The sequence below is a fragment of the Ovis canadensis genome, chromosome 4, assembly GCF_042477335.2.
Source record: "Ovis canadensis isolate MfBH-ARS-UI-01 breed Bighorn chromosome 4, ARS-UI_OviCan_v2, whole genome shotgun sequence".
Taxonomy (NCBI): Eukaryota; Metazoa; Chordata; class Mammalia; order Artiodactyla; family Bovidae; genus Ovis; species Ovis canadensis.
The window spans coordinates 111238832-111264207 of NC_091248.1; the positions used below are offsets into that span (position 1 = coordinate 111238832).

Below are 25376 nucleotides of genomic sequence, written 5' to 3' on the forward strand. Positions count from 1 at the left end.
CTTTCTCCCAAAGAGAAAGAGGTAGGTGTCCTTTTCACCTGAATACCTCGGACAGAAGCCTTCTCAAGGGAAGGGGGAAAAGCTTTAATCTATAATGACTGGAGTTGCGACCCGGCAGCCCCCAGTGCTAAACCAGAAGGGGTCATGGGGCTGTGAGGGGTGAGGGTTTGCACTGACGGAGGTTTGTGATGTGTGCTGTCAGGGGGACTAGAGTGTGGCATATGGGCTGGGTCCCAGTATGTGTGTGTGTGTGTGTGTGTGTGTGTGTGAGTGAGTCTTGAATGTAGTAGAGCTGAGGAAGGAGGGATGGGGGTGGGCAGGCAGGAGTAGGAGATCATGGTCTAAGGGAGGACTTTGGCTGAGCAGAAAGAGAAAGCCTTGCCTTGCACCATAAACAACAGGATACACCCATCTAGTCAGAGCCGCACTTCCTGCTGACAGGAAAAGAAAACAGCCCGAGCAGATGGGCACAATCCCGCCCCCAGAGCCTGGGGTGGCTGCCTGGCCGTTCCGGATACGGACTCGTGGAGTGTCAGGATCCCCGGCGCCAGACCTCACTGAGTGACCGTCCAGGCCAGGCAGGGAGGCCAGCCCGCATCCAGGCAGTGACCCTGTCCCCTCCCAGGGCTGCCCTGCGAGAGCAGTGGACGTGAGTCAGTGTGACGGTGCACACCAGCGGGTTCTCCTCCACTGCCGACGTGAAGCGAAGCTTGGGGTTAAAAATGAAAAGCTCGGTCCGAGTGCCTCTGTGAGTCTGAGAAGTACTGGCAAGTAAACTCCAAAGTTGAGAAGATGCCTGGTCTGGCAACGGCTCTCAATCAGGGGCTAGGGATTTCCTGGTTCTGCAGGGGCTGCAGAGTCCCGTAGGCACATAGGGCTCTACAGTCCAGCAAAGCAAGTGCCCAGCACCACCAATCATGCCCCTGCCCCAGGTCCCACTATGGCCCTATCGAGAAACACCAGTGGGAAGAGCCCCAGGCTGAGAATTAGGATGTATAGAAGGTTCTGGTCCACCAATTACATGACCTTCAGTGAAGCCCTTGACTTTTCCCGTCCTCCATTTCCTCAACTAGATGGGATGTCTGCCTTCCCTATTATCCCTACAGAACTGATGGGAGGAGAAGAGGAGGTGATGAAGCCCTTTATATGTTGTCAGGCCCCACAAGGACTCTCCAGTGGGATTGGCCGGCTGCTCAGAGGCCAACACGCTCTGCTTAGACGCTAGACAGGGGCGAGGTGGGGATTCTGGTCACAGTTTCTGCCCCATGGACCAATGTCTTCTATTGGAAGGTCACTCTAAGTTCAGGTCTTGGAGGTGGAGATTAAGCAGCTGAGTTCTGGTGGCTCAGATAGTAAAGAATCTGTCTGCGATGCAGGAGACCCAGGTTCAGTCCCTGGGTTCAGAAGATCTCCTGGAGTGGGCATGGAAACCCACTCCAGTATTCTTGCCTGTAGAATTCCATGGATAGAGGAGCCTGGCAGGCTATAGTCCAGGGGGTCACAAAGAGTTGGACACTGATGTTTTCTGCCCCATCCAGCCTTCTCAGCATTAAAGCTGATGCTGCCTGACTCCTTCACCCACTTCTCAACTGGTTCCAAACTTCGGGAAGACTTAAGTGGCGTGAGTGATGGTCACTCCCAGGGCCACAGCCCTTGTTCCCATCACAGAGGCTATAATGACCTGCTTGGAGGCATCTCTCTTCTGGACTCCTAGGCTCCTAGAGACTGATGTCATTTCATGATTCTCAGAATCAGCCAGGAGAGAGTACATTGCCAAGGGCCTAATAAAAATTTCATCCATTCATTAACTCATTTGTAGGCAGAAGGGCTAGTGTTCTGTAGGTGACCCCGGAAGGCTGAAGAAAGGGTGAGGAGGTGTAGATAGCCATGCCTGGGGGGCACTAGGATGTCCGGCTTCTCTGCCCACGAAGAACACAAGATCTTGGAGCCCAACAGCACACTCTCCAGCCTGGTGGTCTCACTCCAGGTCAAAATTCTTGGGGCTCCCAGAAAGGGACTGAGAGCTGTTACCTTGGCCTGCTCAGGTCATGGGACATGACAAAAGCCTCAGGCTATGAGCTCCTCACCCCAACTGCAGAAAGAAGAAGGTCTGGGGAGACCAGGCAGTAGCCCGTAAAGGGACCAAAGATAGAGACCATCTCAGTGCTGAGTAGCAGAAACACAGAAATTACACTGCCATCCTTAACCCTCACCCCGGATGCTCACCAGCAAAGGGTGTTAGGATGATCTACAGTCTCCCAAATCCTAAGACACACTAGGAGGAGGCCTGGTCGATCCCTCTAGGACCCATCCTCTGCCCAGGCCCTCCTGAGGTCCTTAGAGCAATTTTCAGACACCAGCCCATTTGGTCTTGGATACCTCTTTCCATCCAGGCTGGAGGAAAAAAAACCAGGACCCAAGAAGGAATGGGCCAGAGGCAAAGGCAGAAGTTTCATCGCCCCTCCCCCACCCTGCCCTCCCCAAGCACCAGCAAACGCCCGGGCTGCGTCCCCAGCCTCTACCTGATGCCCATTCCAGGATTTGCATGCACAAGATGCACTGACACTCACTGGGACACAATCCCATGAGGAAGCCACTTCTCACCGACAGGCCCTTATCCATGATGGGGGCTCAACCAGACTTCCCTGGTTCTCTAAGAGTGAAGACAACAGGTTGCTCCCTACAGATCCAGACTCCAGGTTCCCAGTGCAAAGTTTTTCCTCTCACCTGGTCACCAGGCTGTGGGCCACCGCGTGTCTCCACTGACGCCCCACACATGCAGGCCCTCGGACCTCATCTTCCCTGAGTACAGCTGAATACAGCAGGGACCTGGGGAGGAGGTGGGGCCTCAGGTTCATACTGCTTCCTGCTCGGAGTCCTGGAGGCATGAGTTCAGGGGAAGAAATGTGAATCCCAGGAAACGGAAGAGACCAGAAAAGCCTGAAGAGCACCATGGGACAAGTATTCTAGCTCAAAGACTTAGGACAACAAGAGTGCTTTACAAACGATGGGCAAAAGGGATGGACTTCCAGTTATAAAATAAATTAGTCCTGGGGTGTCATATAGAGCATGGTGATGCAGTTAATGATACTGTGTTGTATGGGCTTCCCAGGTGGTGCTAATGGTAAAGAACCTGCCTGCCAGTTCAGGAGACAAAAGAGATACGGGTTCAATCCCTGGGTTGGGAAGATCCCCTGGAGGAGGGAATGGCAATCTACTCCAGTATTCTTGCTATGGACAGGGGAGCCTGGCGGGCTACAGTCCATGGGGTTGCAAAGAGTCAGTCACAACTGAAGCAACTTAGCATGTACACACTGTGTTGTATGTTTGAGAGTTGCTAAAAAGGGAGTACAAACTGTGGAAAATTCTTCAAGAAATGAGAATATCAGACCACCTGATCTGCCTCCTGAGAAATCTGTATGCAGGTCAAGAAGCAACAGTTAGAACTGGACATGGAACAACAGACTAGTTCCAAATCAGGAAAAGAGTACATCTACGTTGTATATTGTCACCCTGCTTATTTAACTTATATGCAGAGTACATCATGAGAAATGCTGGGCTGGAGGAAGCACAACCTGGAATCAAGATTGCCGGGAGAAATAGCAATAACCTCAGATACCCCGGTGACACCACCCTTATGGCAGAAAGCAAAGAAGAACTAAAGAACCTCTTGATGAAAGTGAAAGAGGAGAGTGAAAAAGTTGGCTTAAAACTCAACATTCAGAAAACTAAGATCATGGCATCTGGTCCCATCACTTCATGGCAAATAGATCAGGAAACAGTGGCAACAGTGAGAGACTATTTGGAGGCGGGGGGGGGCTCCCAAATCACTGCAGATGGTGACTGCAGCCATGAAATTAAAAGACAGTTGCTCTTGGAAGAAAAGTTATGACCAACCTAGACAGCTTATTAAAAAGCAGAGATATTACTTTGCCAATGAAGATCCATCTAATCAAAGCTATGGTTTTTCCAGTAGTCATGTGTGGATATGAGAGTTGGACTATAAAGAAAGCTAAGCGCTAAAGAATTGATGGTTTTGAACTGTGGTGTTGGAGAACTCTTGAGAGTCCCTTGGACTAGATCCAACCTGTCAATACTAAAGGAAATCAATCCTGAATATTCATTGGAAGGACTGGCTGAAGCTGAAACTCCAATACTTTGGCCACCTGATACAAAGAACTCACTCACTGGAAAAGACCTTGATGCTGGGAAAAATTGAAGGTGGGAGGAGAAGGGGAAGACAGAGGATGAGATGGTTGGATGGCATCACTGACTCAATGGACATGAGTTTGAGTGAACTCCGGGAGTTGATGATGGACAGGGAGGCCTGGCGTGCTGCAGTCCATGGGGTCGCAAAGAGCTGGATATGACTGAGGGACTGAACTGAACAGAGTAGAGGTTTGTTTTTTGTTTTTTAGTATAATTGCTTTACAACGTTGTGTTAGTTTCTGCTGTACTATATGAATCAGCTAAATGTATACATATATCCCCTCCCTCTTGAGCCTCCCTCCCACGCCCCCCATCCCACCCCTCATCACAGAGCACTGAGCTGAGCTCCCTATGCTTTGCAGCAGCTTCCTACTAGCTACCTATTTTACACATGGCAGTGTATATATGTCAATGCTACAAGAGAATAGACCTTGCAAGTCCTGATCATAAGAAAATATGTAACTATGCACGGTGATGGATTGTTAACTAGACTCTTGCAGTGATCATTTTGCAATATATACAAATATTGAACCATTATGCACATCTGAAACTAATGTCATGTTACATGTCAATTTCATCTCAATTTCAAAATGAACCACTTTGTAAGCTCTTTGAGCTGTAACTATGACAAAACCTAAAAGGGGCTCCAATCCTACAACACATAAGTCCTAAAGTCAGCTTCCTTTGCCTTACACACCCCTCCTCCACTTTCCGGCTTGAAACGTCACAGGACAGAGGTCATCTGAGATTGTGTTCCCCTTCTCAGGCCTCAAGGGAATCCCAGACTCGAGGCAAAACCAAACAAAATTCTAGAATTTGTCCCATCCCCATCCCTCATTGCCTCAAGGTAAGAATGCAAAAGGGAAAGGGATGCAATGGCCTTGAGAATGAAAAGAGCGGGAAAAGCTGGGTTTGCAAACAGTGTGCCCGAGAGGGCTCCTCAACAGGAATGCTCAGGAGCCTGGCCTGGCTGATGGCGGGTGAAACCTGTGTGGTCTGGGCTGAAGCCAAAAGAAGCGTAGCCTAGCCCCAGAGCAAAGTAACTCGAGCATCGGCTGAATCAAAAGAAACTGATACTGTGCATTAAAAGCCAGTGTGGCCTTTTAGACTGGCTGGGGAGTCAGCCTCCAGCCCTGTGTGGAGTTTCTGGCCTCCTCCTTTCTGCTCTCAACCCTGAACTTGCCTCGAACTTGAAAAGGCTAATTAAAGCCCAAAGAAAAATCAAAAGCTTGTTATCTGGCTCCATTAGTCCCAGTACTGGCATTAGCCCGTCTTGCAAAGCTGCCTTTCCTCTGTTCTCTCCAAGGCCGCCAGGCGGATGTTAGGACCTACAGCTCTGCAGACTCCCCATGATGAACTCTGCTTTTTGTGCTGTGGCAGGGAGCAAGGGCGAGACAAATGCTTGCCTGTGGGCAGTCAGGCTGATCCCCGCTGCTGATTTTACTCCCAAAAGCATCGCCCCAAAAGACAGGCTAGGAGCAAGTTTTCTGCAGCAAAAATAGCCAACCCCTCTAATCTCAAAAGAACTAGCTGTTAAGTAAGCACACAGCATAAACTTACTATTTTCTAACACAAGGAGCATGTGTGTGAGCTCATGGGGGTATTTCTTGTGTACATGCATGTGCATGTGTATAGAGATGTGTGTGGGTGTGTGTGCAAGTGTGGTGGTGAGAGGCAAGGGTTTTCTCCTCAAATGCAGTCTCTGCCATGCACACACAAAGTATGGGACTTAGGGCAACTCACTCAAGTTGTTGGGCCTCAGAACAAAGATATAGATTGGGAGATCTCTGAGCACCTTCCCATAGAGACACTCTTAGGGCATCTCCCCCAGGGACATACATCTGAGTGTGTAATAAACATACACATAGCACAGCATCTGGCCTGTCATTCATTGCCTTCATGTGGGAGCAGTCCACAGCCCAGGAAGTCCATAAACCCATCTTATAGATTCTTGAGTGGGTCACCTACTGCCCAAACCAAAGTCTCTAGGGCTCAGCAGATGTAAGGGAGTCCCCTCCATTCCCTGGCCTCAAGTCCCCTCAATGTGTTGCTTCCTTCTCTGGCTCATGGTGCCTCTTCAATTCCCTTTGTGACACTAGGGGTGTCTCCTGGCTTTCCAGGACCTCCAAGAAGAAATGACATCTTATAATTTCAGCCACTGGAAAACTCATCACTAGAAAACAGCCTGAGCCTAAATGCTAGGGCACCAAGGACAAACTTTGGGTGGCAAGTGAGTTCCTTCTTTCTCTTCCTCTCCCCTGCTGTCACCCCAAATCCCAATACCCCAAGGAATGACCTCACCACATGCTGGGGGTGGGGTGCCAGTGCCCTCTGAGGGCTGCTTGGCAAGCAGCCACACTTTATGAACAAAACTTGCACTTCTTAAATCAGTCCAATACCCTCTCCTACTATGGGATTCCATCAAAGTTTGACTAGGAGTCAAGAACTACGCCCACATAAATGCATGTTTCTACCTGATGAGTGAACTGACTTTTCTTCTCCTACACTAATATTATGGGATAGATTTTCTCAAACAAGGTTCATAACTTTTCAAATGGACAATAAATAGGAAAAAGGGAAAGGAGAGTGACACAGAGCAGATGCCAATAGCTGAACCTTCCAAGTCACTTGACGAGTGGTTGAGAAAAAACAACCATGAAGATGAACAGAAGTCAAGCCATAGAAAGGCAGACGCTTCTCGCTTTAGGTCACACGTGGGTTAGCTTGGGAGAGGCAGGAGTCTGTGACACCCATTGCACCTGTGGTCACCCAGCAACCGCCGTCTGTCCATCGGGACCCTGGGCAGGCTTCCCAAACCAACCCTCATTCTCCCCTTCCTCCAGTTTCCTTCAGCCCTTCTGTCACCCAGCACTGCTCCAAGGCTGCTTCTGGACATTGTGACATATCTCTTCCAAGGAACTGCGCACACAGAAGATGCTTAAAAAATGCAGTTTTATAAGCAAGCTCTGTTTTTCAATTATGTTCACTGGACTCTCATCCTATTCCTTCTGATCTTATTTTGCCATTTCCTAAAGACACAAGGGGCTAAAAACATACCTCTTCAAAAGTTCTACGTCTACTCCAAATGTGAAACGACTGCCTCCCCTACTCCCAGTAGTGGTTTTACTCTAAGCTCTCCCCCCATCACCCAGTGGTTTCATTCTACGCTCCCAGAAGAGTGACTAACAGGTGTGGTTGGTAAGAAGGTGGTACACCAGTGCACGAGGTGAGGGGTCCAATGCCAGTCCTCTGGGACAGTCTGGAGGGATATGGTGGGGAGGGAGGTGGGAGGGGGGTTCCGGATGGGGGAGACACATGTATACCTGTGGCTGATTCATGTTTAGGTATAGCAAAAAAAATCACAATATTGTAAAATAATTATCCTCCAATTAAAACAAATCAATTAATTTAAAAAAAAAAAGAAGGTGGCTACACATCTGGTATCACAGCATACATAATGCAGCCTTCAACAATGCCTGGTCCACGCAGAATGTACAGCATGCAATTCCCGCCTATTCTAGCCCCTCCTCTTTCAGCCAATGAGCCAATCAGAACAGAGAAAAGTGCCGATAGCAAAACCTACATTCAGCTCCGGCTCTGACTCTCATAAGCTCAGTGCCAGTGGTCACAGCATGCCTGAGCTGGTGATGATCCGAGTCTAAGGAGCCCCAGAGGTGGGATATACTTGTCTCATCTACAAAACAGGACAGGTGGTTCACACCCTGTGGAGGCCACAGCCTAGGCCTCCTCACTGTGCCCTCCCGGCCCGCGGGTCCTCCCTGGACTCACCGCGCTGCTGCAGGGAATGTCCTTGACCTTGAGCCAGGCCAGGTCCAGCGTGCCCTCGCCCCGGTAGCAGGACTGTAGCCGCTCCTTAATGCGGTCGTTGATCTGCTTCAGGATGAAGATGCATAAGGCCGACTCGTCCAGGGATTTCATCTTCCGCTTCTGGCCTTTGGAGAAGACGGTGAAGAGGAGGTCGTCCTCTGGGCGGACCCTGAGGGTCTGGGCGAGCACGGCCCCGGCTTTGGACAGGTAGGCGGCCTGCAGCAGGCGGTACTCCACCCCGCCACGCTCACAGCCGATGGGCACCTCCACGTAGGAGTTGAAGGCCGTGTCCTCCTTGCAAAGCCTCACAAGCTTGGACGTATATACCTGCTCCTTTGTGGTGGAGCCCGGGGGAGACACCATCTCAGGCTGGAGGGTCAAAAAGTAGACAAAGTTGCCGCTGCTGAAGCCGTAGACATAGTAGATATCAAAGTCGGGGATGACGGTGAAGGTGTCCGAAGGGATCTTGATCATCGAGGCCACAAACTCGTCATGGAAGACATATGCGAACATGCCGTCTGCCTCCGAGTTCTTGGTCAGTTTCCGGCTGGAGATGGTGGGGAAATACTCCGGCTTCCCATCCACAGCGGTGGCAATGAAGAGCTTGTCATCCAGGTTGTTGTAGGAGACGATCACCCCAAAGACGGAGCCACTCTCGTTGACCCCCGACAGGTAGTGTTCCTTCTTGTGGAAAGGCTCCCCCAGCTTGAAGAGGTCCTCCAGCCTCAGCAGCTTGCAGATGCCCTGGTACAGGCTCCCACAGGCAATTAGCCTGTTCTCCTTGTAGTCTATGAGCAGCATCTTGTTGACATTGTTGGTGGGGGTCAGGGGCTCGTTGCATGTCTGGACTATGCGGGGCGGGTAGCACTTGGGGTTGTCCTCGTCCGGCCCCGTCTGGTGGGTCACAAGGACCTTCAGGTCACTGGAGAGCTTGTAGATCCGGTTGACAGCCCCCACATAAATGTGCCCTGTCCTCTCATCCACCACCAGGTGGTTGAAGCTCTCCGCGGGCTCCCCGCGGAACGTGACGAAAGACCGCTTCTGGGACGGTGGGGGCGACTGCCGGGGGAGCAGAGTGGAGGAGCCCATCCCCACCATCAGGAGATGGGAGAGCAGGCAGGTCCAGTTCCAAGGCATGGCTTTCATTTCAGAGACGTGTCCTTGGGGCACGGGGTACAGGGCACAGGGCACAGCAGTGTCACGTGAGGAGTGCAGGCTCCCTGTGGGGGAAAGGAAAGAGGTGATGCTGATGACAAAGGCCGAGTCTTAGTTTCACCCCATAGCTTGTCTGGCTGGGCCCTCAAAGCATCCTGCACAAGCTGAAATAGATCTGCAAGGGGGGAAGCTGGGGCTGGTCCCCAGCATACGTGTATGAGTCAGCCCGAGCTAGTGGCGGCAGGTGGGCATGTCAGTAGTAGTACTAGTAATAATACTAGGGATGGTAGCAACAGTGATAATGGTGGTGGTAATGATGATAATAATGTTGATGTTGATGATAGATAGTCATTGCCCACAGAATGCCTGACTTTGCATCAGTCACTGTCCAGCACCTTTCAGGGACTCTCATTTCATTTGAACAAATCTTTAGTGCTGTGACTCTTCCACCTGGCCCCCTCCCCACCCCTCACACACACACCCAGCTCTGCTCTCTTCCCTTCTCTGTACCCAAGAGCCCTTGCATCTGCAGGTTCCTTGCCCTTGGGCCGAGTTAGGTGCAGCCAAGTGAGGATAATCAGCAGAAACCCAGTGGGAGGGGGAGAGGCTAGGAAGAGGGGAGGTGGGCTGTGTGTACTCAGCCTCCCCATCCCCAGGGTCTGTGAATTGCCTCCTGTCTGCCTCCATTTGGTCCTAGGGGAGATAACAGGCCTCCGTGTTTTTGCCCCTAAACACTGCCCTGCCTCTGAGGAGGCACCTGGTCCACAGCTCCTCTATTAACCTTTGTGCCAATGACCTGATTTGCACGAAGGATGTTTCCTACTAGGACCCTAACCAGCAGCCTCCGATGTAAGTCCCTCTGACATTCCCACTTTAGAGCTGAGGGCAGGTGTCCAAGATGCACAGGAAAAAGCAGTAAAGGTCATCCGACATTCCTGGTGACCCTGTGGCTGAGAATCCACCTGCCAACAACACAGGGCAGATGGGTTCAATCTCCGGTCCAGGAAGATTCCACGTGCCTCAAAGCAACTAAGCCCCCGCGCCACAACTACTGAAGCTCTTGCACCTAGGGCCCATGCTTCTTCAAGAAGGGAAGCCGCTTCAGTGAGTAGCCCATGCCTGCAACTGGGGAGTAGCCTCTGCTCACCAACGCTAGAGAAAACCCATGCGCACCAACGAAGGCCCAGCATAGCCAAAAATAAATAAATTTTTTGAAATGCTATATATGTATAAAACTATACTTGAATAAACTGACTTTTTAAAAAAAAAAAAAAAGCAAGAGAGGCCGACTCATACATGCATGGAAACATCATACATGCAAATCAGGTCACTGGCACAAAGGTTAATTGAGGTCCATGCTCTCGTATTGTCCTGCTAAACCATTTCAGTTTACCCCAGCTGGGCACAGATGGGAACGTCCACCAATGATGGCTTATACACAACAGACCAGTTCAAACAACCCTTCCTTGGGTTACAGCTCCAGCCCCCTGGGTCTGCACCTACTGCAGGGGAAGTTTCTCCTTTGCCCCTCCCTCCCCCCATCCCAATCCCCCTGGTCGGTGCAAGAGGCCGAATTAACAACCCAGAGCCCAGCTCCCGTCACTGCGTGTCAGCAACCCAGTCCTCTGGGTCCACTGCCCAGCTCTGAGCCTCGATGTCATTTTAATGAGGCAGATCTTGGCTGCCACCATAGTGAGGCCTCCTCTGAGAGGTTTTCATTAAAGGCAGAGAACAAACGCTTTAAGAAATGGTCAAGTAAATAAATAAATAAACAACTCCCTGTGGAACAATGTAGTTTTCCATCCTAATGGTCTCATTCATTTCTATTCAAGATGCCTTTCAGCATGCATTTCCAGAAAATGGCTTTTCATATTTCTTCCAGTTTGGGAGAAATCTGGGAAGGAATGGCCTACGTCTTATTCAGAGACATCTCACCTCTGTGGAATTTTTTTCATTCTCCCCCTAGTCCCTGCCCAAATAACTCAGAAACAAGCTGATGGGAAGAGATAGGTGACTGAGCCAAAGCCCCATCCCCCATCCCAAGCAGCTTGTTAGTTTCTGTTAGTCTCTACAGAGAGTCATGTCAGACTCTCTGTGACCCCGTGGACTGTAGCCCACCAGACTTCTCTGTGCATGGAATTCTCCAGGAAAGAACACTGGAGTGGGTAGTCATTTTCTTGTCCAGGGTACCTTCCCTACCCACGGATCGAACCTAGGTCTCCTGCATTACAGGCAGATTGTTTACCATCTGAGCCACCAGGGAAATCCCAAGCAGAGAGAGTGCGAAGTCCTAAATGAAATCAACCCTGAATATTCATTGGAAGGACTGATACTGAAGTTGAAGCTCCAATACCTTGGCCACCTGATGTGAAAAAGATTGGAAAAAGATCCTGATGCTGGGAAAGATTGAGGGCAGGGGGGAGAGGGGGGCGACAGAGGATGAGATGGTTGGATGGGGTCATTGGCTCAATGGACATGAGTTTGAGCAAGCTCTGGGAGATGGTGAAGGACAGGGAAGCCTGGTGTGCTGCAGTCCATGGGATCCAAAAGAGCTGGACACGACTGAGAGAGTAAACAAGAGACGAAAGAAAGCTAAACAGAGACTTGACATTGTCAGCAAAGGTCCCAGTGAAAACCACAAATCTTCTCAAAAAAAAACATCAGAGAAGGGGAACTGGCAGATAGCACACCCAGGATCAACAGCAGTCCTGTGAGCAGATGACCTTCCTCTCTTCTCCCACAAAGCAAACATGCGCCCAGATCACATTCCAGATGAGCAAGATACTGTGGATCCAAGGATGGCCGAGGCTGGACCAGGCCCTGGAAGAACCCGAAGTCAGGGGGGTGGATACCGCCAGAACCCCAGTTACCCAGATGATGAAATGTTAGAAGATGGACTTCAAGAGCTCAGATGAGTACAGCTGACCTCCAACCTCGGGCAAGGGGAACGAGGAGAAGGTTGCAAGACGCCTCAGAGAGGCCAGGGCATTTGGGCTGAGCCTTGAACTTTGAGAGGATGTGAAGAGCTGGAGAGGAAGGGCCTCCCTAGGGAGGGGTCCTTGGGGCCACGGCAAGGGCACCCTCAGGGTGCACACAAGGAGGCGTCTGTCTGGAAAACATGGTTCATAAGAGTCAGGAGGATATAGGGTGAGAAAGGGAGCCAGGACCTTGTCAAGGTGTCCCTGGGAGGTGGAGACTAAAATACACGGTGTCAAAGAAAAAACTTAGGAAGAGCTTAGCTCCTGCTCCCAGAAAGGACCTCCATGCTCCTGTTGGTTTAGCATTTGCTGAAAGAACTGAGTTTGGAGCTGAGGCCTCTGAGAGCTCCATGGGAGCAGGGGGCACCTTGTTCACTGGTACATCCACAGTGCCGGACCCACAGCTGACATGGAATGGAGATTCAAGACCTCTTCTCTGGCTGGCAGGAAGAGGGCTAGAGGCAAGGAGGAGCATCAGCATCTGTGTATCATTTATGGGCCCCCAGGCCCCAGCCAAATGCTAGGATACCCATGACCTCACTCATCAGACAACTGTTGGCTGGGGTCAGAAGTGTTTGATCTGCTTTGCAGGTGAGGAAGCCAGCTCAGCAAGAGCACATGGCTCATGGGTCCTAAGCTGGCAGAGCTGAGCCTGAAACCCAGCGTTTGTGGTGGTGGTGGTCTAGTCACTAAGTTGTGTCTGACTCTTGCCACCCACCAGGCTCCTCTGTCCATGGGATTTTCTAAGCAAGACTACTGGAATGGAGTGCCATTTCCTTTTTCCAGGGGATCTTCCCAACCCAGGGATCGAACCTGGGTTTCCTTCACTACAGGCAGATTCTTTACTGACTGGGCTACCGGGAAAGCTCAGGTGAAGTCCAGCATTGTAGTACTACAAAAGCCATCTTCTTTCTAGGAAAGCATAATTCCAGAGCCCCCAGAAGTCAGTTTTATTTTACTTACTTATTTATTTCTAAATTTTGATTCTTTCCAGTGAAAGCTCTTATCAAATTTGTTACACTGCTTCAGTTTTATGCTTTGGTTTTTTTTTTTGGCCACGTGGCATGTGAGATCTTAGCCCCCCGAATAGGGATCGAACTCGCACTTCCTGCATTGGAAGGTGAAGTCTTAACCGCCAGACCACTAGAGAAGTCCTGAAAGTCCATTTTAATCCATGTTAAGTTCCCACACACAGAAATCCCAATACATCACCCAGCAATACCTCTCCTAGCTCTGTAGAGGGAAAGCAAAGCCCCTGGAACCCCCAGGGCATAACCTCACAGGTAATGCCCATCAGGCAGGCACAGGTATTAATTTCTAAAAGCAATAACGACTGGAAAGTGCCTGGCACACAGTCTCTCCCAGCCCCAAGTAAGTGTTTCTTGTGTGTGAGTTGTTGTGGATGTTATTGTTGTTGTTGTTGGCAAGACTTTAACAAGATTAGAAGGACTAGGATCAAAAAATACCCAAAGGTACCATCTCTGTAAGTGATGAGGGGTCAGGACGGTTCATTGTGAATTGCCTATGCACATTTAAGTATCAGAGAAGAATCTAGAAGTTTATCTGAAAGAGATGATCCATTTGGACAATTCCAACTGCTGATTTTAGAGACAAGAAAGCTGTGACCCACAGACGTTAAAAGACTTGCAGGAGGTCATGCAGTGAGCTCACAGTGGGGATGGGGTCAAGCGCAAGTCCCTGGACTCCCAATCCAGGGCTCTTCTCGCCACCCTTGGGCTATCTCCCGACTTTACCTGAACCCCCTTCAGCCTTTGTCTGGAGGAGCCTGCTGTATTGGTGCCATGGGCTCTGCTGGTTACTGCGGCTCTGAGAACACCGCTGCCAACAGCCAAATTCCAGCAGGGCTGGTAATCCTCATTCCAGACAGGCAGGTGTGGGTCAGGCCTCAGCCACCAGCCTTCTGGAGGGAACTGTCAACAGTCCCTGTATTGGAACCTGCCGAGCACCAGGAAAGCATGCCTGCCACAGCCCTGCCTTACTGTACCCACTCACGGGCCCGCAAGCCAATCAACAGCTCTCTGGTTTGCAAGAGGCGAGACGAGGAAGCCTGTAATTATAAATTTACTGAGCAGAAAGGTGCCAGGCCTCATTCCCCATCTTCTATTAGGCACTGAAATGAGACACAGTTATGCATCTCAAACACTCGTCACCCTCATCTGGGGACGGTGAAATTACTGCGCCTGGAGAGGGGGGAACCCACAGAAAACAATAACGTGTGATAGGAATAACCAGCCTCTCATTTCACACACCACGAAAGAGACTGATTAGAAAACAAATAAGGGAAATGGAAGAAAATGGGGGAGGTAGGGATGTGAGCTCCAGGGATGTGGAGGGCTCCAGCTTGCCTCATCAGAGACCCCACCAGACACCACCCAGGGGTGAACCAATTGCAGCCCTCCCAGCCCAGTGCCAGATCCACAGGTGGGCAGAGTTGCCCACCCTGCCCCCACCCAAGGCTGCCTGAGGCCGTCCGTCCTGGCAAAGCTGGATTTAATCCTGGTAAGTTAGGACGTGACCTAGGAAACCCCCTAGGAGATTCCAGGTCCCATCTGCCATTTCGCTCTCGGCTCATCACTCAGTTGATTTGAAAAGCCAAGTATTGGAGGTGGCATTCAGCCCAGCTCTGATGCTTCAAGGCAAATAATGAAGCCGAGTCACCCCCAAATGGCCCTGAAGGACTCAGGAACTAGGAAGAGTGAGAAAGGCTCAGGAAGGTGGGACCGAAAGACTCTGAATCAAACCCAAACACGCTGCTGTTTTCCCCTTCTTTGAAATCAAATTTTAATTCTAAATCATCTCAGGAGAGGTGGGACTCATTTTTAGAAGCTGATCATCATTTTGATTAAAGAAATTGGGGCTTTGTTTTATGTGGCACATGGTGAAGAGCTCAAACTAATTTTCATGAAATAGCATCATCTTCTCAGATTCTTGAGTGGCAGAGAAGAAAGTTATTATAGAGTAGTTTTAAAATAGCAATTACTGCACAAAATTACTTCGGAGTTTACAAAGTGTTTTCATATATATTACTTGTTCTGACTGTGCTGTGCGGGGCAACCCTGTTAGGCAGAAGTATTTGTAAGTAGGCAGCCTTTACAGATAAGGAAACAGATGCATGAGTAGTTACAGGCCCCGGCTGGGGTCACCCCCAGTCATGCTGGGACTTGGAAATCTCTTCAGGTCTCCCTCGGTGGCACACGGTACCTTCCCTGACCCTCTGAACAGAATCCTCTTGTCCTCAGGACCTTTGCTATGGAATAATAGAACATCCAGGAAGTGTCTTCTGGGATGGCGTTTCAAAAGACAAGTCACAATCCATCTTGAGTCTAGAAATCAACTGAGCAGGCCACAAGTGCTCTTTTTAATGAAATAAAATAGAGGAGAAAAATAAAAGCATGTCACATTTAGGAAGGATAAAAACTTTTGTGAGACTGATGTTTCAGCCACGTAAGTGCTTACATGGGTGTGAAGTAAGTCCACTGCCTACGGTCGGTCACTGTCATGGTAACTATGCTGTGTCCACTGGACTGGGCCACGGTGCCCAGATATGTGGTCAAACGTTATCCTGGATGTTTCTGAGAGGGTGTTTTGGGATGCGATTACCATTTGAATCAGTGGACTTTGAGTGAGGCAGACTTCCCCCTATAATATGGGTGTGAAGCCACCCAATCAGTTGAAGACTGACTCAAACAAAAGCCTGACCTCCCCAAGGGAGAGGGAATTCTGCAGCCCATGCCTTTGGACTTGAACTACGACATGGGCTTTCCTCTGAGTCTCAAGCCTGCAGTCCTACTCTGCTGATTTTGGACTTGGGGCCTCCATAATTGCATGACCTAATTCCTTAAAATAAACCCCCCTCTCTCTCTCTACACACACACACACACACACACACACACACACACACACAGAGAGAGAGAGCTTCTGCTTCTCTGGAAAACTCTGACTAATACAGTCGTGATCAAAAAACAAAAATTGGAAGACACTGTTAGACACAGTAGACACCTGTTGTTTTTGCTACTATTCATTTATCCTCTAGAGATCCACCCCTTCACCCTTTCTCAGCCAAAAGTTTCTGGGAAAATTAACTTCCCCCCTGGTTCAGGGGAGGACACGTCACCCAAGCTCAAACCAATCACCACAGAGCAGGGGCGGGTCCCAGTGACTGGTTCAGGGATGGGCACTTGGTTGCATCAGAGTCTCTGGGAGGCAATAGACTTTGGTCGGGAGTGCTGAGGAAAACATTCTAGGTCTGCCATTGGCTGTGGCCTTGGAGAAGGGTGGGCTTAAGAACTTTGGGCACCATCTTGTAAGCAGGGTGGTTGGAGAGGGGCAGGGAGTCTGAAGAGAAGGAAGCCTAGTCCCAGGAGAGCAGAGTTGAGCCAGGGCATGGAAAGTCCTGAGTCCCAGGTCCTGGTGATCACACAGATGTCTAGATCACATGCACTGAAGCTAGCTCTATGCTTATACTTTCCAGTTACGGGAGCCAAAAATTCCCCTTTTACATAAGCCGCCGAGGGTTCTGGCACTTGTTAATGAAAGAATTATGACCCATACACAGAAAAATCCAGCCTTCCAGCCAAAAGAATAAGTGTCTCTCACCACATGCTAATAGACTGTCCTTTCACGCCTGGGTCCCACTGCCCCAAAGATAAACTAGAATTTTGCTAATATAGTGAGTTTGTGTGTGCATGCTGACTTTCATAGCCCACCACAATGCTCTCCTGTCTGCTGGGCCTTCATCTTGAAGGCCATGCTGACAAGCCTCTTGGGCTCTTCACCTGTCCACAACCCCATGTCTTCTGCTTAGGTGGTTACCTGGCCTGGGATGACCACCCCATCCCCTCCCCTAGGGCCTCATTCTTCTGATGAATCATGTCTGACCCTGGCATTGGTCTAGGACAGCCCCTCACCCATGTGTTCCTGCAGGAACTCAAGTTAGTCTCACATTCCACAAACACTGTTATATTTGCCCACTGATGCTCCCCCTTCTCTAAAAAGCTTCTGGAGGTTAGAAATTACTGTGTATTTTTGCCACTATTCTCTTCTATTTCAAGCCCAGAGCTGGATACATGGTTGCTATGTCATAAATGTTTGGGAATGCATAAACGAGTGGACGGATGAATTATGAATGAGCGAGCTGATGAGTGAGTAAACGAGAAATGAATGGCGACTTCACAGAAGAGCGTATGAGACCGCAGCTGGGATTCCCCTCCAACTGAAGTACCGTGTAAGTCTTGGTGCTGAGCCTCTTAGGCCAAACTCACAATGCTAACCTTCCCCACTCTAATCCAGGGCATGTAGCTACTTAAACAGCCTATTTTGTCCATTAAAAACATGACTTCAAATGCAACAGGAAACTACATCTCTCAGACACGGTTTACAATGAGAGCTGCCAGTCCACCAAGTGGAACATCATAATAGGTTGCCTGGCATCCACAAATTAGACTTGAGAACCATCTCCCTACTCAGCAGAGGAACTCAGCAAAGACCCTGTTGAGAAGATGGAGCTGGGCCTGAAAGCTAAACTGCAGCGAGGAAAAGAGAAAATACGGGAGACCAAGTTGCTGGAAGTCAGGATGTGTTCGTTCATTCGGCCAATGAGTATGTATCACATGTGGGGTTCTGAGCTGGGTGTCAAGGACTATAGACACTCCAAAGCAGAGAGCAGTAGCCCTGCTGTCTGGTGGCTAAGGTATACTGGACCCTGTAGCTTTCCCCTTTGAGGTCGTCCACAGTCACTGGCAAGCTCTGCCAAGCTCTACCTCTCAGTCCCACCTGGTTCCCTAGAAACCAGGAACTTCATCCTCCTTCATCTCCCCAATGGGGCTACACTAGAGGTAAGCCATCTCTTGTGCAGGTGAGCCCAGGGGGACAGGAAGCTAGCTATCCACCAAAATGGTATGCTTCTCCATCACTGCAGCTGCTGATGTAAAGCTGTTGATAAGAGATGCCTACCAGCTATGGTCTCCCCGGCCTCTCTGCATCCACATGGCCTCCAGGTATGACCGCGTGACTGGTGAAGGAGTCATGGTGACACTTTCATGCCAAAACAGGTAAGAAATGGCTATGTCTTCTCTACAGAGCCTTTCACCAGCTGGATAGAGAAGATTCTGAGGCCCTGCAAGAGCGTGGAGCCTCAAGATGGAAGGACCCACCGACCAACCACAGACATCCAAGTCAGACAAGAAATAAACCATCCTGCCTCCTGAGAAATCTGTATGCAGGTCAAGAAGCAACAGTCAGAACTGGACATGGAACAACAGACTGGTTCCAAATCAGGAAAGGAGTACGTTAAGGCTATATATTGTCACTCTGCTTATATAACTTATATGCAGAGTACATCGTGAGAAATGCTGGACTGGATGAAGTACAAGGTGGAATCAAGATTGCCAGGAGAAATGTCAATAATCTCAGATATGCAGATGACACCACCCTTATGGCAGAAAGTGAAGAACTAAAGAGCCTCTTGATGAAAGTGAAAGAGGAGAGTGAAGAAGTTGGCTTAAAATTCAACATTCAGAAAACTAAGATCATGGCATCTGGTCCCATCACTTCATGGCAAATAGATGGGGAAACAATGGAAACAGTGACAGAATTTATTTTGGGGGGCTCCAAAATCACTGTAGATGGTGACTGAAGCCATGAAATTAAAAGACGCTTACTCCTTGGAAGGAAAGTTATGACCAACCTAGATAGCATATTAAAAAGCAGAGACATTACTTTGCCAATGAATGTCCATCTAGGCAAGGCTATGGTTTTTCCAGTAGTCATGTATGGATGTGAGAGTTGGACTATACAGAAAGCCGAGTGCCAGAAAATTGATGCTTTTGAACTGTGGTGTTGGAGAAGACTGTTGAGAGTCCCTTGGACTGCAAGGAGATCCAACCAGCCCATCCTAAAGAAAATCAGTCCTGAATATTCATTCGAAGGACTGATGCTGAAGCTGAAACTCCAATACTTTGGCCACCTGATGCAAAGAACTGACTTATTGGAAAAGACCCTGATGATGGGAAAGACTGAAGGCAGGAGGAGAAGGGGACAACAGAGGATGAGATGGTTGGATGGCATCACTGACTCGACACACGTGAGTTTGAGTAGACTCCGGGAGTTGGTGAGGGACAGGGAGGCCTGTTGTGCTGAGGTCCATGGGGTCACAAAGGGTCAGACACGACTGAGCAGCTGAACTGAACTGAACTGGGACAAGGCTCTGAACTGGTGGACTTGTGTGTCCCAACAGTTGGCACCAACCAAATGAATACAGAACACAGCCAGACACAGTGTATCTGAGCTGATTCCAATCCGAAACTGGTACCCGGGGGGTTCTGTTCCTTGGAGTGCATGAGGCTGACTCCAGGGAAAGTCCTCCTTAAGTGTCAGCAGCTCCCTCCTTGTTCCCAAAGCCAGACTGCGAGTCACCAAGCCCAGCGAGTGTCAGTGTCTCCCCGGGGCAAAAAACCTTCATGTTACTCTGAAGTGGTCTTTCTGAAGTTTGGGACCAAGAAGGCACCTTGTGTGTGTGTAGCTTGGGGCAGTGGGGAGACTGGGGACACGGCCCAGGTCCCCTTTCTATTTCACCTAAGAAACACCAGCCAGCCACTGATCCGAATCAGTAAAACGGACAAAGGTCTTTGTAAGATTCCTCCTCCAATTTGTAATCAATGCATTCAGAAGAACACCCTCAGGAAGTAACTGGTATTTTTTCCTGTCTGCATTTCTCAGTTTAAACTCTTGGTTTCTAGAAGAAGGAGCCGTGAGTTGTGATTTTCTTTCTTTTCCCGGAGAATTATTTTTTTCATAGAACATCTGTCCTGCCTTCTGAAGCCATGATGGTTATAGCGTCCCCTGCACTGCCAAGTCCTGGCCTTCACTGCTACCCCTCCTCCTTGTCAATGTCTCAGAAATTACTGCCGCATTCACGGGAGGAAGAGCACTCCAGGTGTGAGTGTCGTAGCGCATTCCATCACTACCACTAGGGGAAAGGTCAGGTCAAAGGAACTATCCTCCCAAGAGGAGGTCACAGCACTGTGACTAAACAGTCTCCTATGCAGGGGCGGGGGCGTGCCCAGAAGGGTCAGCCTGGTTGTAACCCAGCACAAAAGCAGAAGGCAGCAACAGCAGGGGCAGGTAACAAGCCCAGGGATCAACCCCTCCAGTCTGCTTTCGCTCTGCTTCTGTTCGTTTGAGCAATGAGAAGTGTGCCATCCGCGGCCAGGGAAGGGCTAGAGAAGGGCATAAAAGGTACGGAGAGGGAGACATGGGGAGCCAGGCCCAAGCTTAGAGTCTGGCTGCCAGGCAACCAGCCCAGTCCCCGGGAAATTCAGCACCAAGCTCGGTGACTTAATCCTTTACTTCCCAGTTTATTAGACAGGGCTGGGAACACGATTACCGTGGACAGAGCCTTTACAGTCAGCCTGAAAGAAGCCCCTGCCAGAGAATGAGCCAGGGAGCCACCCCCATTCAGAGATTAGGTCGATGCTGGACCCCTGAGGCCCACATCTGTGGTTTCCCCTCCCCCAAGCCCCCCCTCCTTGGTCTTGAGGGAGTACCCCCTCCCAGGGTGCAGAACCACCTGTTCCTGGCCAAGTCCGCCATTCCCAGCAGAGCCGAGTGGGAGCTCCAGTGAAGCCCAGGCAGCCCAATATGGAACGCTATTATTACACCACGGCAGTCCTTTATATTCCAGGCGCTGTGCTCGGGTGGGGGAGTCGCTAAGCAATGAATCTCTTTACTCCAAGTCTGGCTGCGAGGCATTCAAAACACAACACTCTCAGTGGCAGCCTGGGCTGGGAGGACACAATTGTCAGCTTCTTTCCAGGGTCCCATTTAAAGGAACCGGCCGGCCAGGAACTGGGGGACAGATGTCCCAAGCTGACTTGGCGTCCGTGTGGTCACTCTCTCCCATCCCAATCCTTGGTCCTGCTGGTGAAAAGTGCCCTGTCCAGGGGGGCTGGCTCCCAGTTACTTCTGAGCGTCCCCACTGGCCTGTGGATATGCAGAAATGGGGGCATATCATGGGAAGATGTTCAAGATACCCCAAAGCTGTGACAAAGGGAGTATTTGTTGTCACTTTTGCTGCCCCAAGGTCTGGGTAGACATTCGCATTACAGATAGGGGTCTGGGGGCCCACCCCAAGCTAGGGACGGTCATCGACCCACCCAGGCCCATTTCAAGCGTGTGGCCTGGGGTGAAGTAGACTGAAGGCTTGCTTTTCTATCTGATCTTCATCTAAAACGGAGGCTCCCCCAGCCATCCATTTGCCACTCCCCTGAGCCTCACCATTTTCTCGCCCTGGACTCCCAGCCCGGCACCAGAAAGCAAAGTGATGTCATATGGGCTTCAGGCTAGCAAGCTCCCCTCTCTCAAGACCCTTCTCTCCTGCCGTCGTCACCGGAAGAGGCAGGATCTTCTTCGTTCCCAGCAGTTGACCTGTCAGCCAAGTTCACTCCTAAGAAGCCCTTTCTCTCTGAATCACAGTAGCAAGGATGCTACAGGCATCAGGAATGGTCCTTCTCGCTGGCCACAGTCTTGCTTTCTTGATGCCTCAGTGTCCCCATCTGTAAAATGGCATTTCTGGAAACAGGGTGCTAAGTCAAGGTCACTCATTATGCTTCTTTTGGACTTAATTCTAGAAGGAGTGAGAGTGAAGCATTTCAGGCTGCGTGGAGCATAGGCCGACACTGATGTGGGGAGGGTTCCACAAGCGGCCTTTGCCATGAAATGGTGAGGATGACAACACCCAAGGGTGGGTGTTCACCACAAAACTGAAGGCTGGTGCTGAAGTCTCTCTCTTGAGTCTCTTTGCATGTTCACTTAAAGGGTTTGTAGTGGCTAAAGTCCAAGTTGTGAGGTGCTTTGGGAGGGCCCGCTGGTCAAGTCCCATGACCTGGCCCTGGAGAATGCAGGGCACGCAGCTGTTAAGCCGGCTTCCATCACACTCATTGAAACTATTTTCTCTCTCTCAGTAAGGATTGCTGGAGCAGGACACACTCTGTCAGCTCAGGCATCGGCCAATTCACTGAGTCAGACTCTAGAGAGCAAGTTAACCCTCCAAGGAGGGGCCTTCACTGCTCCCAGCCTCTGAGGACTCCAAGTCTCTCGACAGTTGAGTGAAGAATCAGCAGGAGGCCTCCAAGCTCTGAGGCTCCCCCACCCACTAAAGGGCTTAACCACCACCCCATGATAAGGAGATCCTGCCTATTTCATCTCCTATCTTGAGCAAGAGAAGAAATTTTTTAAAGGAATGGAAATTCCTCTCTTTAGATGGCTGGAAATCTCTCAGTAGACTTTTCTAACTAAAAAAGTCGATAGGTTTGGAAAGGATGCTAGAAGCAGGTTGCTAGGGGGACCCAGATGGGAACCCACTGTGCTCAGATCCTTGCACTCAGCATCTCTCCCAGGTACTACTCTGTTCCCAGAATGCCTCTTCCCACCCAGAGCATCAATGCCAGCTCCTTCAGAGCAGCCCTGCATCCCACAGCCTGACCTCCTGCCTTCCAGCCCACAGGGTCTTCCTGCTGACAGGAAGTGAGTGACTCCACCCAGCGGGGGCAACATGAGGGAACAGGCCATTTGGGGCAGATTTAGGCTAAATGACTGCACCTCTGTGTCACCTAATGTCTGGTAAGAGAGCTCTCTCCCTGGTCCCCTCCTTGTCCTTGTCCTCCTCCTCCCTTTCTTTTTCAATTCCCCAGAAAATCAGGAAGTGAACAGTTGTCTCCCTTGCTGGTCTATATTCATGTAATTAGTGCTATTTAATTCCATGATGAGCCAAAGCTCATAAAATACAAAACACATTTCAGCTGCGTGCCGCAAATCTTGGCAGAAATCTCCCCTGCAGCCGGAAGCCGAACCGAGCTATATTCACTCCTTTAAAAAAAAAAAAGTTCAGAATTGACTGGAACAAAGTTTGGGGACCAGGCACTATTACCTGTAAACAGACAAGGAGCTAACAAAATAGGGTATTTGATATCTTCAAATTTGGAAATAATCTCTATCACCAAGGCAACACTGAATTTTTAAAATATTTGATCAAGTAATGCTAGTATTAGGAGGCCATACCTCCTAAGCAGGAGGTTCTCAGCCCCCCACTCTCTCCTTATTTTCATGGGCTTTAGGTGTTTGGGTCCCAGGCAGTGGGGGGGACCTGAGCCACCATCTCATCCTGACTCTCCCTCCTGAAGGACACACGCCTAAGAATCAAAGGACCAAAGAGACCTGTGGGTTCTGGCAATGATTCTCCATTAACTAACACAGTCTTTCCTTCCAACTCCTTTGCCCCCGCCCACACCATTTTGCTGAGACCTCACTCTATTTCCATACTGGTGCCAGCAACAAAGAGCAGGAAACCTGGATCCCCATTCTGCCACCATTTCTCAAGCGAGGCACAAAATGGCAAAGGCCCTCCAAGACCATTCTCCAAGGCGCCCATCACTGGAGAAGCCACACAGCATGGGTCTCAACAAGTCGACGCCTGCCCCCACATCAAGGTCGGGCCCTCTCGCCAGCATTCGCGAGGGAGCCTGGCCCCTCCCATAGCACCCCTGTGAATCGGTCAACCCTTCCTCCTTCTCCAGGTGACAAGAACATGGTGGGCAGGGTGCTGGACAGCCCGGGGCAAGGTCAAGCAGAGGAAGGAGTCCTGTTGGATGCTGCCGACACCTCGTTTCAGGACCTGTTCAGAAGCTGTGTTACCGGGGCACAAGAGTCCAAGAGGTGGATCCAAGGTGTGATGGAGGATCGAACCCACTTCAAAACCCAGGAGACCTTGAAGTAGGCCCTGCAGCTCTTATAAATCTGCTCTGCACATCACTCAGTGTGTGGAACCACACAATGCTCCGCTCAGCGAGAACACGAGCCAGCACTGGCCACCTCCTCCTCTCACACAGCCTGAAAGTCCACCACCATCACCTCTTGTTTGTGGGTTATATTTGGCTTTCCACATGTTCCTTCACATGCAATCAGCCCTCATGACTCCAAAAATATATATCCATCCCCATCCAACCCATTATTATTACTGGCCAGGTGGGGACACAGAGACTCAGAGAATTCCATCAAGTTCCCAAAGCCCTGCTCTTCATATGCCCACAACTCAGGTCTTCTGATGGACCCAACACTTCCCTGTAAACCACAAGGCCACCCATCAGGGCCATCAGTGAAGGTGGCATGTCAAAAGTGGGATGGGGGATAAGTTGAGAAGATAAAGACGACGTGACCAATGCAGGGGTTAGCTGGGAGGAAAGGGAGGCCTCTTAGCCTGTTAGAGTATAAACAATTTTGGACCGTCATGACCTCCATAGACTTTGATGGCTTGCATGTGATTGGAGGGGACCCTTTCCTTCAGACCAAGGAGATGGCGCAAGTGGACAAGTTCTCAGTGGCCAAGGGATGATATAAGGGGCCAGGTAGCAAGAAGGGTGGGTGACCCAAGCCCATTTCTGCATTCATCAACAACACTTGATCAGCTCCTACTACATACCAGAAACCTATGTTCCAAGGGTGCACAGGGAGTAAGACCAAAAGATCTTCGATGTCACAGAGCTTACATTTGACAGGAAGAAGACAGACAATAAACAGGAAAAATAGTTATTTTCAGATAGTGTTATTTTCAAATTTTTGAAGTTATTAAAAAAAAAAAGGATAGTTGTTTAATACAGAACAAGGGGCAGGGCATCCCCCAGCTGTAGTGGCCAGTAGAGGTGCCTCCCAGGTGATGCTTGAAGGGGACCTAACAAATGACAAGGAGGAGCCAGCTATGCAACGATCTGGGGACACAGCATTCCAGGGCAAAGGCAGAGTGAGTGAGAAACTCTGAGAAGGAGGCAGATTTTGGCAAGGAAAAGGCAGAAGACCGAACTGCCGGAAGGCACTGGGCAAGCAGGGAAGTGTGAGTAATGGGATCCGAGGGAAAGGCGGGGACAGATGACAGAGAACATTCAAATCCAGAGGAGGAATGAGAATTTCATTCCGAATGGGATGGGAAGTCATGAAAAGATCTTGAGTAAGGAAGGAAACGTGAACGTGAACGTGATCGTGAAGTCGCTCAGTCGTGTCCGACTCTTTGCGACCCCGTGGACTGTAGCCTACCAGGCTCCTTTGTCCATGGGATTTTCCAGGCAATAGTACTGGAGTGGATTGCCATTTCCTTCTCCAAGGGATCTTCCCAACCCAGGGATCAAACCCGGGTCTCCC

General features: G+C 50.0%; 1 protein-coding gene across 3 annotated transcripts in view; it reads right to left on the reverse strand.

The window, feature by feature from the left end:
• Nucleotides 1-25376, reverse strand: part of PLXNA4 (plexin A4) — a 487488-nt gene that overhangs the window by 407210 nt on the left and 54902 nt on the right. For all 3 annotated transcript variants that reach the window (XM_069586982.1, XM_069586983.1, XM_069586984.1), the window contains exon 2: nucleotides 7999-9257. In XM_069586982.1, the coding sequence (XP_069443083.1) occupies nucleotides 7999-9183 (1185 nt within the window). In that variant the 5' untranslated portion in view covers nucleotides 9184-9257. The remainder of the gene's footprint in view (nucleotides 1-7998; nucleotides 9258-25376) is intronic.